Below are 18,130 nucleotides of genomic sequence, written 5' to 3'. Positions count from 1 at the left end.
ACGTAAGGAAAATTTGTAACAACAAAAAATAGTAAATTGCAATGAACTTGTAACCAAATATGCAGTTGGTTTTTCAAAGAAATAGTTCAATTTCCAACCAAGAGGATTACATTTCTACCAGTGAAGACCCATTTTAAAAAGAAACCATGAATTAAAAAAATGGAATAGTTAAAGTTTCAGTTAAAAAAATCATTTAAAATAAAAAAGAAAAATAAATAAATAAAACATTTCTAAGAAATGTATTTTTAACTAACGATATTACTTTTATATAAAAAAGGCGAATTTTCAACCAAATACATAAATGTCTAATTAAAAATGGAATAGTTATATTTTGAGCTGAAAAAAAGATTGATAAAAAAAACATTTAAAAAAAAAAGTTAGGTTTTCAACCATGTAAATGAATTTCAAACAATTAAGATGAATTAATTACCAAAAAGAGTTATATTCTATCACAAAAGACGAATTTGCAAACTAAAAATATAAAGGTTTCATTAAAAAGTTAATTCTCAACAAAATAATCAGATTATTTCAACTTTAATTGATCGAAAATTCCCTGACTTTTCCCGACCAGGTTTAAACTCCCCGACTTTTCAGAATTCCTTGAACTGTAGCAACCATGTACATCACAGAATTGGATTAAGTCTAATTTTAAATAAAAACAATTCTCTATTTTCCTTTAATAGAACTAGAATCTCAACTCAAATCTCTTGAAGTACCCCGTGAGCTGCGAAATATAGACAACGGGGAATTGACGAAGCTTCGTGAGCTGGAAAAACTGGTGCGAACTCTCCGAATGGAAAAGGACGAAGCAGTGAAAGATAAGCAGGACGCTCAGGAGAAATTTAAACTTCAAGACAAGGAACTCAAAGACGCTTTGACTCAGAGAAAGCTCGCCATGGCGGAATACACAGAAGTGACTGATAAATTATCCGAGCTTCGGCAGCAGAAGCAAAAATTATCGAGGCAAGTCCGAGACAAGGAGGAAGAACTCGAGGTCGTTATGCAAAAAGTCGACAGCTTACGACATGATATTCGAAAGGCTGAGAAGCTTCGCCGAGAATTGGAAAATAGAGTCGAGGAAGCGATGGCTGAGACGAGCAAAGAAAGAAAATTGCGAGAACGAAGTGAAGAATATTGTAAGCAGATGCAGGAAGAGACTGAGAAAATCAGACAGAGGTCAGCTGGAAACGATACGAGTACTAATAATGCTCTCGCGACTCAAGAGATTAATAGGCTCAAGGCCGAGGTTGAAAAACTTGAAGTTCAATATAATGAAAATCTTAATCAGCAACAGAGTAGATATAATTTAGAGATGCGAAGTCTTCAAGAGCAGCTGCACGAGGGAGAGGCGAGAAGAGAACTTTTGGAAAGAGAGGTCCACTTGACGAAAGAAAAATTGGATGCTGCGAGACTCGAAAATATTACTGACAGCGAGGAAACCATCAGTGAATTGACGAGACGACATGAAAGGGAGAAAATGATGCTTGCTGAAGAAAATAAAAAGCTTTTGCTTGAATTGAATTCGGTTACGGATAGTGTTAATAGAATACAGTCGGAGAGAAGACAGATCGAGGAGGAATATGAGGAATTGAGGAATAAGAAGGAGGCTATTGCGCAGTGGGAGGCTCAAATCACCGAGATTATTCAGTGGGTTTCGGATGAAAAAGATGCGAGAGGATACTTACAGGTATGGCGAAAAAATATTCTTTACAAATTGTAGAAAATAATTAGGTCGACCTTGAAAAGCTGAAATTCTCCTGATTTAAATTTTTTAATTTATTAAGAAATTAATATAGATAGAAAAATATTTCAAGGCACTTTTTGTATGAATATACTAGTTATTGTAGACTTTAATATTTTTTAATACTTTTATCAGTTTTTAATTTCTTCGCTGCTTAATATAGAAATACATTTTTCAAGAGTTAGAATACGCAAAGTCAACATGGGAATTGTTGAGTAAATAGTATTTTCATATTTCAGAAGTATAATGTGCCATTTCCATAGAATGGATTTTTAAGTATAAAAAGACGGGGAAAAAACACTTGCTAAATTAAAAATTATATTCCAATTTTGTATTCCCAACTCACAGTTTTTTGTTTTTGGTAATCTTTTTTGATGTGCAATTACGTATACGTTAGGGTTAAGTGACAATATGAAAAATATTATCGAATCCTGAATTAATCTTCAAAGTAGCGTTTTTAATATTTCTAAAACGCCAATAATCCTATTACTCATGCATTTAATGAAATACAGCAGTACAGATCATTATTTGAAGGGTGGAAGTAAAGAATTAAATAATTAACATTTTTTCAAAACTGAGTTTATTGCATAACAAATTCTTAAAAAATTAATTACACGTCAAAAAAGATTCGTTCGTATTCTCACTTTTTTAATACAGCAATGAAATATGTAATTTAAATTTTAGTTAAAATTTTAGTGCTTTATTTTAGCGTAGTAATAATATTTTTTCTTTTCTTGATATTTTTTGAAATTATTATCCTCCATTGAAAAAATTAATAATTTCATCTTTTTATAGTTCTTTCATCGAATAATCTTTTATCTCAGTGTAATACCGTCACACTTAATTTTGATTTTCTCGGAGCTACCGAAATCCAATTTTCAAAACATGTGAAATTGTAATCTTAAAATTCTTGAACGATTTACTTTATTTATTTATGTACTGCCATCATTCATTTATGATTACTTTTAAAATCTACTTTATAAATATTTTATTTTAAAATTCTATTCGATATACAGGCCTCGGACTTACTTCCGAAATTAAAAATGGGGTCAAAAGTAGCAGAAATTTTGAGAAATAGTAGCAAATCAATAGAGTAAACTCTTTTGCATTTTTTAAAATACCCTAAAAGGTTTCAAATCCGTTAAAATAAAGATTAAGTACAAATTACTATTTTTTAAATAAGTAGTAAGTACTTTAAATACCCTTGAATTTGATTGAGATCCTCTAAAAAATCTTTTAATATGGTATATATTGTGTAATCTCCTAAATATGGTAAAACTCCCTGGAATGTTAGGAATACGTAAGGATTCTTAAGAGTCTCTTGAAATTTCATTAATTCCCTTGAAAATTCTGTATAAATCCGCTAGAATCGCTTGAAATATTTTAAATATCATTTACAGCCTGAAAAACGTTTATAAAATCCTTCAAAATTGTCTGAAAACTTACGAAATTCTTTAAACATCCTTAAAAATGTTGAAATCTCGTTAAGTTCCATGGATTTTTTTAACGCAATAAACACTGTGAAATCCCTTTAACTTGCAAAAATCCCTCAACTCTTGTGAAATCCTTAGTAATCCTTATAAAACTGTTATAATCTTTGATTTCCCATAAAATCTGATGAAACCCCTTTAATTCCCTTAAAAGTTTTTAAAATACCCTAAAAGCTTTGAAATCCACTAAAATCGATTCAAAACCTTTCTATTCTGATGAAATCTCTGGAAATTTCCAATTTTTTAACCTCTTAAAATCTATTGAAATAGTTTATACCTAATTCAATGAAAGCATTTAATTTCTTTTGAAATTCTATAAATCCCTCAAATATTTTTAAATTTCTTGAAATCCCTTGAAGTTGTACAACTACTTCAAAAAATCCTTAAAATATTTTAAATATTCCGTAATCCTATGAAAATCTCTCTTGAAATCTCGTTTCATTTGCTCCCTAAAGTTCTCTAGACATTCTTGAAAATTCCCTAAAATTCCTTTATATTTTTTTAATAGCATGACATTTCAAGATTATTTATGGGATTGAAATCCCAAATTAGATGATAGTTCTCCAAATGCGTTAAAATCTCTTGGAATCTTTAAAACTTAATTAAAAGTTATTATAAATTAACAAATAAAAAACAAAATTTAATAATCAAATTTGGAAATTTGTCTTCTCCATATTTCATTTTTGGGTTCTTGGTTTTTTTTTTGTTTTGAAAAGTTTTGTAGCTTAATCTAACTGTTGGTTTAAAACCTAATCACATCCCTTTAAACCCCCGAAATCAGTTACAATCCTTTAAACCTAGTTATACTCTGTTGACATCTCGTGAAGTGTTTAGAAATCCCTTAAAATGCTTTGAACCTTTTTGCAATCTTCAAAATCTTGAAATCTTTGGAAATTTCGATTTCTTACCGATATAATATCAATTATATCTAGTTTCTTACCTGCATATAAAACGGTTATTTCTTTATTTGGTGTAAGAAAATTTCGATCTTGAAAAACTTGATTTCTTGATCTGGGATACTTGTAAAAGACCTTGAATTTCGTTCTTAAGAATCGCTAGACGCTCTAACATTGTAAGTTAATCATTTTATTCTTAAATTCAGGCTTTGGCTACGAAAATGACAGAAGAACTGGAATTCCTGAAACACTCTGGTGGAGTCGGCGGAGTCGGAAGCGTTTCTACAATAAGCGACAAAAATTGGAGGAATCGCAGGTCACAAAAGCTGGATAAAATGGAGCTTCTAAATCTTCAGAGTTCTTTGCAGAGCGAAATTCAAGCGAAGCAAGCCATTTCGGAGGAACTTACGAAAACTCGATCCGATCTAATTGCAGCACAAAAGTAAGCTTCAAAATCCAGATTTACAAGGCTGCCATAAAGTCACTTAGCCACTTTTTATTCATTTTTTTTTTTGTTAAAATTTTTTATTATTTGGTTGAAAATTGAATTATTTGATTGAAAAGTCATATTTTATGGTCGAAATTTAAACTTTTTTGTTGTACATTCACCTTTTTGGATAGAAAATTCATCTTGGTTGGTAGAAAAGTAATTTTTCTTGGTTGAAAATGATGTAAAGGTTTCCTCTGACTTTGAATTATACTATTCTGTCAAATATTCGTTTTTATTTTAAAAAATTAAGTTTTTCTAACTTAAATTTATTTTTTTTATAGTATAAACGTTAACTATTTAAAAATTCATGTATTATATTGAAAATTCGTCTTCTTTATGTACAAAATTCAATTTTTTTAGTTGAAAATTTAACCGTTTTGATCGAAAATATACTTTTTTGTTGAAAATTAATCTACTCTGATAAAAATATAATCCTTTTTGGTTAAAAATCCAACTCTTTGTTGACACTTAAAAATAGTCTGTTGTGGTTGAGGATTAAATCTTGTTTTTAAATGGAAAATTTGTCTTGTTTTTTTAGTAGAAACTTCAAATAATTGGTTAAAAATTCATTTATTCTGTTAAAGATTTATCTTTTTGGTCGAAAGTTCATCTCTTTTGGTAAAAATGTCATTGTTTTTGTTGAAAATGCAAACGGTTTGTTAAAAATTAGTAATCTGTTTTAGGTTGAGGGTTCAACTATTTTGTTAAGTGTTTGTATTTTTTTGTTTCAAATATTAACTATTACATTTTTCGTCGAGAATTCATCTTTTTCGTTTAAAAATTTAACTACATGATTGAAAGTTGAACTATTTTGTTAAAAAAACAATTTTTTGTTAATAATTCCTTATTTTAGTTGTAGTTTCATCGTTTTGTTTGAAAATTTAACTTTTTTTTTAATTGACTAAAAACTTTAATAAACTAAGAATTTAATTTTTCCATTTTTTTTGTTGAAAATCTATCTTTTTAAATAGAAAATGCAACTATTTTATTGGGAATTCGTTTATATTCTCGAAAGTTCGTGTTTTTTAGTAGAAAATTTATCTTTTTGATTAAAAATTCGTGTTCTTCGTTATAAGTTTTCATCTGACGTATTGAAAATGCAATATTTTTATTTGGAACGTTAGAAATTCAAAGTATTTAATTTTCAATTCAATATGATACGCACAATAATTTTATTTAAAATAATTCAATTGCATATTTTCATGAAAATCACCCTATTTACCGTGTTTTCAGAGGTTTTTAGACTGTACTCTGTGATATTAAAATTTAAATTATTTAAATTTATAATTTTCTGTTTTTCTAGTTCCTATTGTAAAGCATTCAAATATAAATACTTCCATTAAATGTGAAAGATTCATTTAGCTTGTAATAAAATGAATTACAGTTCGTCAGAACATAGCCTTCCTTTTTGTGTAAACAATTGTTACTTTCAGCCACTTTGTAGCTTAAATTAATCACTTTTTCTTTTTTCTTTTAAGTGAATTAGTCTATGACAGTCCTGCAGATTAAAAAAAAATTTATAATAAAAATTTAAATAAAATTGAGATTAATTTGATGGAATATTTTGTAATTTTCAGAGAGCTTCGAGATTTCAAGCAACGGCTCGATTCTGTGTCGCATGAGATGAAACGGAAAGAAATGCAGATAAAAGAACTGCAGACGCGACTAGAATCTGGCGATAGCTGTAAGTATTCTCCAATTGACCCTACTACAAAAAACAGTCGTTCTATATTAGTTTCGCCTCAGTCGTTTGGAAAGTTGGTATCCATGGTAGTGATACAAACTGCGATGATCCATGCTGCCTGGGTAGTTTGCAAAAACTTTAATTTTTTTCACGGGCTGTTTAGAAAATAACATTTTACGATCCCTTGCTTTTGTTAGTTTGACGTTGTTGTAAAGACTTTGAAATTTTCTGACGTTATTTGTTAATTGACTGTTAGAATCAAAAAATTGTGACACTGAACTTACGACAGTTCAGTGCCTTAGAGAATTGAGAGGTAAATTAATTTAGCATTTATCGACTAGAGTCCTCAATTAACGACAGGAGTAGATTTGCATTTTTTAAATCATTGAAAAGGGCTATTTGATATTGCAGGGTAAAAACACCTAAAATTAATAACATTCCTTCTTTTTATTTTTCTTCAGCCTTCTATTATATTTGTATCTCATGGCCCTATTTTTTTCTTCTATTTCTACTTATTTCTAGTAATAACTTAAAAATCAGCATTGATAATTTAGAAATTGATTCCTCTCTTTTATAAATTTATTTTATTTACCCCAAACTGTATTGAATCTCGTTTTTGTTATCGTCTGCAGAATGAATCTCTAATTTTTAATATATCCTCCTTTGTAAAAAAATATTACTATGCTCTGTTATATTTATATAATCTTATTTTAATTGTAAAATATTAGAGATTCACTCTGTAAGTTTGATGTCAGACACAATGATTGTGCATTTCTGTTTAAGTAGTTTAAGTGGCTCGTTACAGCCTTGGAAAAAGCGAACAGAGCATAATTTTCTACTAATGTGTAGGGCTCAGATTTTGTTGATTTTGAGTCTCATTTTTAAATCTAGATCTAGGTAATTAATTTGAATTTTGTAGCATTTACAAATCCGACAATATTTAGAATCTAATTTCGAATTGCAAGAATGAATTTTTTTACCTTCCGTTTATTCAATAGGACTGTCAATACGACTGCAATATTATTCGAATCTCGGTATTCTACTTTTAATTTCATAGAGTTAAAGTTACCATTATTAATAATTTATAAATTGTCCATTGTTTAATTTCGAATCTTCAACATGCGTATAATCTTCAACATCTTCATTAAACTCACATCTCAGATTGTAGCGAATGCATATTTGCGCGGCAATAATAACAATCGACTAGGTGTGCTCATAACGTAAAGAAGCTTCCAAGATTATAAATTATCATGATTTTAGAAAAATAATTCATTTGTGATCAGATAATATTTATGCGTCTTCGGAAAATTACACTGTGATATTGTGCAAGCATTATTATTATTATTATTATTATTATTATTTTATTAGCTTAATAATTATGTTTAATCTCATCGAAATTATATTCTGTGAACCTTACTTGTCTACAAGAAAAAAGGTACATTTATACAAATTTTGCAATAATGCTTTGACATAACAAGGCTTTTGATTTCAAGTCTCGTTTTTAGATAACAGGATATCATTTCATGTTTCTTAACAGTTTTAATAAAAATATTATATTGTACTTTCCTTGGACTAAAGTTGCAATTCATTTATTTTCTAAAATATTCAAAACTAATTTTCTATTCTTAGACAATCAATTATTACTTCCACAACTAAAATTGCAAAATTCATAGATTTCAATCTTAATTTTCATATCATGCTACAAACAAGACAGATTTGTGAAATTTAAGTAATTTATTAATTTTAAAAAGAAAGATAACTTCCAGAATTTAAAAGAAATTGTACTCATTGTTAATTGGCTCATTAGGAATTTTTGAAGTAAGGTAGGCACACTTTTAAATAGAAATATTATCTTAAAAATTTTGTAGGTATTTAGAAAGTTCTAAAACTTTCGCAAAATTGGCAACACATTTACCAAACTTAAATTTAAAGAATATAACCAGTTTGAAAAATAAGCTGTAGATGAATTATAAATGTTATTAAGAACTTCTTTTAATGAACTACCTACTTTTGCAATTTGGATCTGGATTATTCAAATTTAGAACTTCAGACATTAAAGGTTTGGACATTTTTTACTTTTTAGGTGAATACAAAATTAAATAATAAGTGACATACTAAAAATTAATAAGTAAGTTTAAATGTAAATAAAATTTAACATTACAGTAAAGGAATGGTTAAAACGTGGCCTATTCAAAATACTTGTTCGATTTCTATTAAAATTATCTATCCAAACTAACCATTTTCTTTATATATTACAATTTTTTTTTAATAAACAAAAATAATTTGCATTCAACTAGCACATAATATAAAATATTTATAGTCATTTAGGCTTGGTAATTTTTCTACAATTCCATTATACATATTACAATTTAAATTTTCTAAAATCTGAACTAATATAAATTATTTAGAACTCTTAACTATATAAGACAGCAGCTTTTCTTCACAAAAAAGGAAGACAAAACGAGGAATGATTAGCTAAGAAGTACAATTTTTGTTTATTTCAATCAACAGTTCTACATTATTGAGTGATTTGAGCGATTTTTGGAAAAAATTAATTAAAATTTTTATAAATTAATGTAACCGGAAAAAAATCACCATTTTTTCAATTACGTCTAACTTTTTTGATGCCGGGGGATGAATTTAATCTGTCAGTTTGTCTGTCTTAAAATTATAAGTTTTGAGTACTTAGTGGTAGATATTTGGAGTTTTTCTAAATTTCAAATTGGTTTCAAAATAATAGAATTTTAATATTTTATTTTCGAATGTTGTTGAATTTTAAATTGTTGAAATGGTTTAATAACAAAATGACAATTTTTAATGGATCCTCTTTGAATGGTTAAATTCGTATTTGACTTACATAAAGTCTAAAAACATTTTTTTTTAATTGAACCAGGTATTTTCTCCAGAATTTAATTAACTTAATGAAAATTCAAATCTGAAGACTTAAGTGAAATGGACACAATACATGGTATTTTTTAGCTACTCTTTAAACGCTTGTTCTGGACCAAGTTTCACTTTAAAACGGAGGTTAAAGTTTGTACTTTAGCAATTATGTTTTCGAGATACTTCCTAAGTATTTTTACCAAATATAAACAAATTGTTAGGCCCCCTTTTATAATAACTCGCTGTTTGTCGTTTTTTAAATTAATTTTCGGGTTTTTTTCGTCAGAAAAAGTAATACGTAACAGTTTTCTCTGCTAAAACATTTCATTTTGCATCCAAAGAGGGTCCTGTGTGATTAATATTGATTGACTACTCGCTTCGTTTTAAATATGAAAAATGTGTGAAAGATGTCCGTTTTGGTACATTTTACGTGAAGGTTCTAACAAGCGAAAAGAAAATTCACAAATGTCCCAATATTTTCTAGAAAAAAATAATGATCTAGCGTAAACAGTTCAGAAGTTATTACAGATGTTGAAGTGGTTTTTCAATTTAAAAAATGTGAAATCTTTTTTTTTCGCAAATTATTTTTGTCCTCTGTACACCCTTTATGAACATTTTATGAATATTAATTAAAGTAAATGAAATTATATTTAATTGTGAAAATAAGAAATAAATTCTCGCTCTCAGAGAAGAGAAGTTGTAATCTCTTTTAGTAGACTGCTTTTTACGGAATTCTTTTTACAAAATGTTACTGATTTACTATTGCTACGAAAATTAATTTACTCTTTAAAATGTCGAGAAATTTAGTAACTCACGATGTAAATTGAAAAGATTTGCTTTCTTTGGCTCGGTAAAACTAAGTGCATATTAAGCTTGAACGGAAAATTAGAAATTACAAGAAAACAGTGAAAAGTGCTGACGTAATATATACAACATAAGTTTGTAATAAAAAATACGATCTATAATAAAGTACCAAAAAAGGTAGCCTACTATGAGAGACTATAAATTTTATTCTGTGAAAGCTAGAATTTATTTATTTTCCATATTTAAAGATAATTTAAACTACATTAATTCATTTTGATATAATTTTCATGTAAGAGGCACAGCGGACAATATATTACGCGAATACAAAAAGATTGAGAATTTTTTAAATTGAAAAATCACATAGATAGGTTATAATTTAATGTTAATTATAATTACTATTGATATAATAATATGTTTAATACTATATGGTATTTTTAAAAGAACTCTTAAAAGTAAATTACGTAACACGAAAAACTGAGATTGAAGAAAGGAAAGGAAGCAACTATCATGCAAAATTGCGAACGGCCTTTACGAAAAAATATGATAGAGAATTCATTATAGACTTATAATCAGCATTTGAATAAATAATACAAAGATATTAAAGGAATTAATATATTAAATAAGAGAAACGACAAAGGCACGATTTACTTTGAACCACTCATAATCTAACCTGCAAGCACACAAAAATAGCGTTGCTGCACAGTTAAACTTTACACAAAAAAGTATGTGAATATTCTAGATATACCTTTGGAAATATTTCTAGATCTACGAAATTTTTGAAATTAGTTAAAATCGTAGAAATTTCTCGAAATTCTTCAAACTCTTTTGAATACCTTTGAAATGGTTAAAAATCTGTAAAAAAAATTAAAAACCCCTTGAAAGTAAATTAAATTTATTCCCTGAAGCTATCTTTAAATTGATTGAAATCCCTTTAAATCTATTGAAATCTTTAGAAGTTGTCCATTAAATCCATTAAAATTAGTAGAAATTAATTGAAATCCCATTAATATAAATTAATTTAAACTTATTCATTAAAGTTCTCTAACAACAGACCGTTTATATCTCTAGAAATCTTTCAAATCCTTGGAATGACTAGGAATCCATTGAGAATTAATTGATTTTACAAAGTTCTCTTGAAATTCCTTAAAATCGAGCTTAAAGTATTTGGAAAGTTTTCAAATCTATTGTAATTCTTAAGAATTTGTTAAGATAGCCTAAAATCTTGGAAATCTCGTAAATCCTTTGAAATAATTGAAATCTTCGGAAATCCTACAAAACTCTTAGACTTTCCTTGATATTTTTTAAGTCTTGAAATTGTTTGGAATCTTTTAAAATAAATTAAAATCATTCAAACCTTTTTAAATGTTGTGAGTTTCCTTTATATCCCTCCAAATTGTAAAAATCTATAGAAATCACTTGAAATAATTTAAAATCCCATCTCTAGTGAATAAATCATTCGTTTTTAGTTTCTCTATTTTTTCGTAACTTTTTTCAGTATTTTAACATTATTTATTTCTATACTAAGTTTCTTATAATGATTTGTCTAGAATCTCGTAAAAAATTTAAGAACTTCATTATGGGAAGATCATTACAGGCCTATACTGAATTTCCTATAACATTTTTTTCGTGAGGGTGTAACGAGCATAGCAGAGAGATCCGCACCCGTTGAACAAATATCAACTTTTGGAAAAACGGTTTACTTTATATTGCACCATAAAATAATGTATTGTGAAGAAAGGCCATGTCTCCAAGCAATCTCCGGTTTGTGTTTAGCTGAGAGAACTTATTACTTGTTCCTTTTGGGAAAAATCACAAAAATTGTTCCAAAAACAACAAATAGTGTACTATTTTACAAGTAGGTATAACGATGTTTTTAATATTCCAATTTCTCGGTTACAAACTTTAGCCTCCTCTTTTAATTGAAATTTCGTTCACAGCAGGTGCGCCAAAGTTGTCTATTAATTGGCAGTTTATAAAAAAATTGAATCTAGATGAGACTAATTTGCGAAAATAGAATACTAATTATGAAGTTATGGGACACGTGAGATTGTTCTGGGATTCTGAGAAATCTAATCAGCTCAGTAACCCAAATGTCCGGTACGGTATGCAATTCTGATTTCTAGACTGCAAAGTGCCTCTGTTTATTGGCGTAACGAGCTGCGTGTGGGGCCTCTTGTTGCTCATCATCAAACTGTATTTGTGACAGCACTTCTATCTACCAAATCTTCAAACATCGTCACAACCAAACCCCAGAGAATCATCGTGCACCAGCCGTCATCACCCCTACCAGTAATGCGTGCCCCCCACATCACCAAATGTCGCTTATTAACTAGATTTGTTCCTGCCAATTCAATGGTTAATCGCGATGCCGCCAGCATCAAATCGTCGCCTGGTAAATCAAATGGCAGGGCGTGCGACTTTCATAGTCGATTCAATTGTTGCTAATCAAAAAACGCAGCGCTATGTTTTTAGTAAAATATTTTCATTTTTCCAAAAATATCGCTGCTGAGATAAACAATTTTAAACTCAAAAATAACTCCAAAAGTAACACATTCACTAAATTAAACTTATCGATGACTTCAAATAGAATATTCCTAGAATATGTAAGTATTTTAAGCATTTCAGGTATTTTTTTTTATATATATAACTAGAGAACTAGAGCGATTTCGGTTGCAACAAAAAGGGAAGTACAATATTGTATGTTTGAGTGTACATATAACAATATGTACTAATACTTACTGAAACATAGCACTGTGTTAGATTTAACATTTTGGACTTATCACTGTTTTCCTTGATTGTTTCTATCATGATCAGGACTAAGTGTTTTAGTAACATAAATAATTTTTTTTAATAAAAATAAGATTAGAGTTTAATTAATTTTCCATCTGAGTCCTGATCATGATTTTCAGTCGCAGATTCAACGAATGCGAAAGCTGCATCTTGTTTGGCCCTAGTAGAATTTAGACTTAATGCGATTTGTTTTAAGCGATCGATTAACAAAACCCAAGCGACCTACCATTCTACTACATATTTCCGAAAAAGCCTTCTTGTGTGGGTTTGCTTAGGTTTGTTGTGGGTGCTTTGGTGAATTTTCTATTTTCTTTTGCTGAGCCAGTGTCCCACAGTTTTAATGTATTTTAATCAATTAATTCTGTGATTCTGGTAGGACTTGTCCCTAACAGAACGTGTCTGATGCAATTGCAGTGAAGTCATCAAACGCATAGGTCCAGTATTGTAATTAAATCTATTAAAATTCTGATTGCGGAAATATTTTGTTATGTACTATTACTTTTCACCTTTCGTTATTATTATTAAAATATTGGACCCATGTGAAAAGCAGCAGTTGGCTAACTCTGAGAACCAAGCCTCTAACATAAAGAAATTGCTTGAAAATTAAGATATTTCGTAACACATGTTGATTTGTAATTTCAGTTTTGGAAAGGCCTACCTCCCAAATGTCGTACTTGGAACATTTCCTGAAGGAAACCGCTAGCAGTACTCGTCATGGAAGTGTGGATAGTGTAGAAGGTGATATTGAAGACAACAGAGCCCCAAGTATCGCAAGTAGTAAAAGCAACCTCTCCGAACTTAGTATTGTAAGTATTTTTTATATCCCTATTCAAAAAAAGTCTTGTTACCATCAAATATATCGAAAATATCGAACACAGTGTTATCGAAATCCTAATTGGTGCGGCACTGCATGAATATGACGTAATTTCTGTTTCCAGTTTGTTTATCTATTAATAAAGATTAGGATTTTTCTGTACCATCAATTTTGTAAGTCAAAGTTTCCAAATAAGCATATAATTCATGATAAAATTGATTTATAAATGTCTCTAAATAATACTGATTAAGGAGAAGATTTTAATTTTAAATGAGCTTTTAATATTGGGACATAATTCTGTTCTTAAAATTGTTCTAATCACGCTATAATTTGAAACTTCTTCACACATTTAAAGAGATGAGAAAAATAAAATTTTAAATGATTTAGATTTTATTTTACAAAATTAGTTTTAATTTTTTAAGATTTCAAAGCATGTGGAAAAAGAATCTGGAAACTTTCAATACGATTTTTTTAATTTCGCAGATTAAAAAAAAATGTTAAAAAATCCCACTAACTTTAAAACTTATTTACAAGGTTTAAAAGTTTTTACAGCATTAAAAAAAATGTAATTTAAACTGAAAATATTTTTAAAAATTTTTAACTAAACTTAAATTTTAGAGATTACGAAGGAAAAAATGCAAAGAATTTTAAAAAATTTCGAAAGGTTTCAGGAAAATACAAATTTTTAAAGAGATTTCTGTAAGTGTCGAAAAAATTTAGAAGATTTCAGGGCATTTTTTTTCTGAAAGCTTTTTCAAAATTTTAGGATTAATTTGAGACAGTTTAAAAGATGTTTAGGAATGTAAGAAGTTTTGAAGAGATTAACAATATTTTTAATCTTTGGAAGATTTCCGAAAATTTGTATTTGAAATCTTCAAAATTGTTTTCACATTTTCTTAAGAATCTTAGATAAATTATATTTATATAACTTTAAAACTTAAAAAAAAACTTTTCTTTTTTGACTGAAAAATACTTCTTGCTTAAAAATTCAACTATTCTGTTGAAAATTCGGCTTTTTCTAAATGAATTCAAATTTTTTTAAGTTTCAAATTAAAATATTTTTTGTTTGAAAAATCAAATAATACAATTTTAGTTGAGAATTTATCTTTCTTGGTTGCAAATGCATCTACTTGGGTAAAAATTGAAATACTTTGTTTAGAATTAATTTTTTTTAATATCCATCATTTTTGTTCAAAACTCATTTCTTTGGTTTCAAATGTAACTATTTTTGTTGAAAATGTGTGTACTTCCTTGAAAATTCGTCCTGTTTTACAGATAATTAATATTCATGGTGAAAAATTCATTTTTTTGTTGATAATTCACCTTTTTGGTTGATAATTAATCATATTTTTGGGTTAAAATAATTAACTGTTTTGTAGAAACTCTTTTGAAAAAAATGTAATATTTTTTGGTTGAAAATGCAACTGGTAAATATTAATCTTTTATAGTTGAGCATTCAGCAATTTTGTTGGAAAGTCTTCTTTTTTGAATGCATTCAAATGTTTTTATTTAAAATTAATATTATTTTTTGTTAAAATATCAATTATTAGTATCTTTTTCCTTGAGAAGTTGAAAATTAACTTTTTTGTGGAAATTTTGACTTAGCATATCCGAAATCTTCCAAAATATTTCGGATTTTTCTCCAAGAGTGTTAGAAAAGTTAAAATTATATTTATACTACCTTGAAGACAAATAAACGTAAAAAGTAAATAGTTATTCAAAATTCGTAGTTTACATTAAAAAATTATTTTTCTCGTGAAAGCGAAAAATTACACGAGTGCGCAATTGTTATTGTTAGTAAATTAGAAATTAAAAACAGATATGAAATTAAAATGGCCTATCTAATCGTTTCTTTTTTATTTCTAGGATCCAACCTCTCCTCTATCACATGAGTTACTTAACAAATCCTCGGCAGCTCACAGTCAATCGAATTTACAACCAAAGCCAAAGTCTCATCAATTTTTGGTGCGGACTTTTTCAGCCCCAACAAAATGCAATCATTGTACTTCATTAATGGTTGGCTTGACGAGACAAGGAGTCGTTTGCGAAGTCTGTGGCTTTGCTTGTCACATGCCTTGCTGCGATAAGGTGCCTCCAATGTGTCCGGTTCCACATGACCAGAGTAAGTTTATAACATTTTTATTACTTTGTATTGTCTCAATTCTCGGAAAAAAGTTCCCGTTCATTTTCCGGTTACTTAGATTTTCAAATTAAACCCTTTAACATAAAGAATGTATAATTTGAAGTATTCAAAAAAGAATCTTTTAATGAAATTTAAATTAAATAACTTAAATATGCGCAGATCTTTATTTTCAAAATTGCCTGACCTGAATTCTAACCGGGGATATGAAAAAAATTAAGGGACATTTTTTGATTTATTACAATTATTTTGGTAAATGTAAGGTAATTAAACTAAAAACGAATCTAAGTAGAAAAAAGTACTAAAAATTAATACGGTGATGGAAACACAATCTCAAAATTCGTTACTTTTTATAACAAGCTTAGTTTCTATAAAAAATATTTTTAATTTTTTGAAATAATTGACAAATATCCAAAATGACCCCTGGTGCGGATCCCTGATTCTAACATTTTCTAATCTCAGGGATCTCATCCCAGAAGGAGGTATAAAAAAGGAGAAGAGGGTAATTTTTTCATGAAAAAGGGGAAAATAAGGAAAAGATTAATTATAACTGTATTTACAAATAATATATAATTATTTTTTAACCATTTCGCTCATTAAAGAATTTCTTTGTAAACATTAGATATACTTAGGTCGTTGGAAATCCTTTTACGGTATATAAACAATTTCGATATGTTTAAAATCCTTTTTTTTAAATTTTATTAATAATTAAATCGTGCTATTTTAAAGTTTTATTCAACTTTCTTAATATTTTAGTTTAAAATCACTCAAATAAATATTTGTACCATTTTTTTGGTAAAATACAAAAATAAAATTTTACACTTCTCGACACTTATATACATGTTTCAGCTTCAAGTTTTTCCCAAGAGTGTTATGCTATTTTATTTTTTAATTTTATTTATTTATAAATAATGTATTCAAGTTCTTCAATATCATACAGATGAATGTTATTAGATGTAAAAGGAAACTTTGTAATTGTATAACATTTTTTAATATCGAAGTGTTTCGTCGTCTCGAAAATCGGAATGAGTAGTGAAATATTTTGCATCAGCTTCGCTAGTCTTCCCGATTTCGGATCGACTTGTCCATCCCCTTTTGAAGTTCTTCTTAAAGATATTCCCTGTGTGTTTGCAAAATTCTCAAAATCCTTGATTATACCCCAACTTTCCCTGACTAAACAAGTTTCTGCACTTTTTCCTAATTATTATTATCGAAGCTTTCAAAATTAGACAATCGATGAATAAAAACCACTTAAATTTGTACAATTTACAAGTAAAAACAATTTTAAAAAATTCAAATCAAGCATTTTCATACCTAATTAATTCAGAATTATATCATTGGAAATTGAACACTTTTACATTTAGGGCAATCTAAATTTGATTGATTGAAAAAGAAGCATTGAAACAATGTAGCTGTTGAAATTGTCACGTTTATACAATTTCAGTCTACAGTTATTCACTTTTTAGATTAAAACTTCATTAAAATGTTTGTTACGTAGATAATTTATAATCGTTCCAGTATTAAAAGACTTTATTCTTAAATTCTATCATTTCAAACGATTTTGATTTGATTTCAATAGATTCATTGAATTTTTGCGAAATAGATTTGAATCTGAACCGTTGAATGTCTTTATTTAAGAATTTTTTAATTCTAGCGCTTTCCATTAAAAATTTGTATTTCAATTTGAAATAAAAAGTTGCAATTAGAGAAGATTAAATTCAAAATTATTCAATTTAAAGCCGAAAAAAATTATTCAGTTTAAATCTATTCGATTTCAGACTTAACATGAATTAAAACTGCTATTTCTGAATAATACAATTATAAAAATTAAGAACAATTTCAAACCGAACAATAGGGCAAGTCGGAAAAAAACAATTTCTTTAGATCGAAATGAAACCATATTTAAATTTTAAATTCTTTCAAAAAGAGACTTTCAAAAATCTTTCAAAAATGATCCATGTTCTCCATGCTTGTGTTCAGTTTGCTCAACATTCTTTGCAAATATTCGATTGACTTTGCCATAACAACCTTATAATCTGCGAAAGCTAACATTATCGCTAAAATTTTGAAAAATCTTTCAAATTGACTAAAATTGCCCTTAAATCTTCCGCATTTTTTTCAAACTTAAAATTGCTTAATTATTAAGGTTCTCAATTTGAAACTGTCTAATTTTTAATATTTGATTTGAAATTATTAAATTTTGAAGAATTTGAATTTTAAATTATCTAATTTATAAAGTATAAATTTATACAATTATGCAGATTAATTTAAATTTTAAACTAAACAGTAGAGCGAGTCGAAACAAAAGCATTTTGTAAGCAAGTCGCGTGTCATTTTTGGAAGAATTTAAAACTTAAATACGGTTTCATTTAGATCTAAAAAAGGGCCGTTTTCCGAA

General features: G+C 28.0%; 1 protein-coding gene across 3 annotated transcripts in view; it reads left to right on the top strand.

Annotated features, from left to right (window-relative positions):
• The window catches only part of LOC117169465 (serine/threonine-protein kinase Genghis Khan), a 49,287-nt gene that overhangs the window by 14,543 nt on the left and 16,614 nt on the right, over nucleotides 1–18,130 (top strand). For 2 of the 3 annotated variants that reach the window (XM_033355861.1, XM_033355860.1), the window contains 6 exons: nucleotides 684–1,687; nucleotides 4,334–4,569; nucleotides 6,195–6,301; nucleotides 12,195–12,380; nucleotides 13,421–13,584; nucleotides 15,459–15,714. In XM_033355861.1, the coding sequence (XP_033211752.1) occupies nucleotides 684–1,687; nucleotides 4,334–4,569; nucleotides 6,195–6,301; nucleotides 12,195–12,380; nucleotides 13,421–13,584; nucleotides 15,459–15,714 (1,953 nt within the window). The remainder of the gene's footprint in view (nucleotides 1–683; nucleotides 1,688–4,333; nucleotides 4,570–6,194; nucleotides 6,302–12,194; nucleotides 12,381–13,420; nucleotides 13,585–15,458; nucleotides 15,715–18,130) is intronic. The other variant, XM_033355862.1, reaches the window with a different exon arrangement.

The sequence above is a fragment of the Belonocnema kinseyi genome, chromosome 3 (assembly GCF_010883055.1).
Source record: "Belonocnema kinseyi isolate 2016_QV_RU_SX_M_011 chromosome 3, B_treatae_v1, whole genome shotgun sequence".
NCBI classification, from domain to species: Eukaryota; Metazoa; Arthropoda; class Insecta; order Hymenoptera; family Cynipidae; genus Belonocnema; species Belonocnema kinseyi.
The sequence above is the reverse complement of the archived record's forward strand: the minus strand, read 5'-3'. Positions and strand labels throughout refer to the sequence as shown.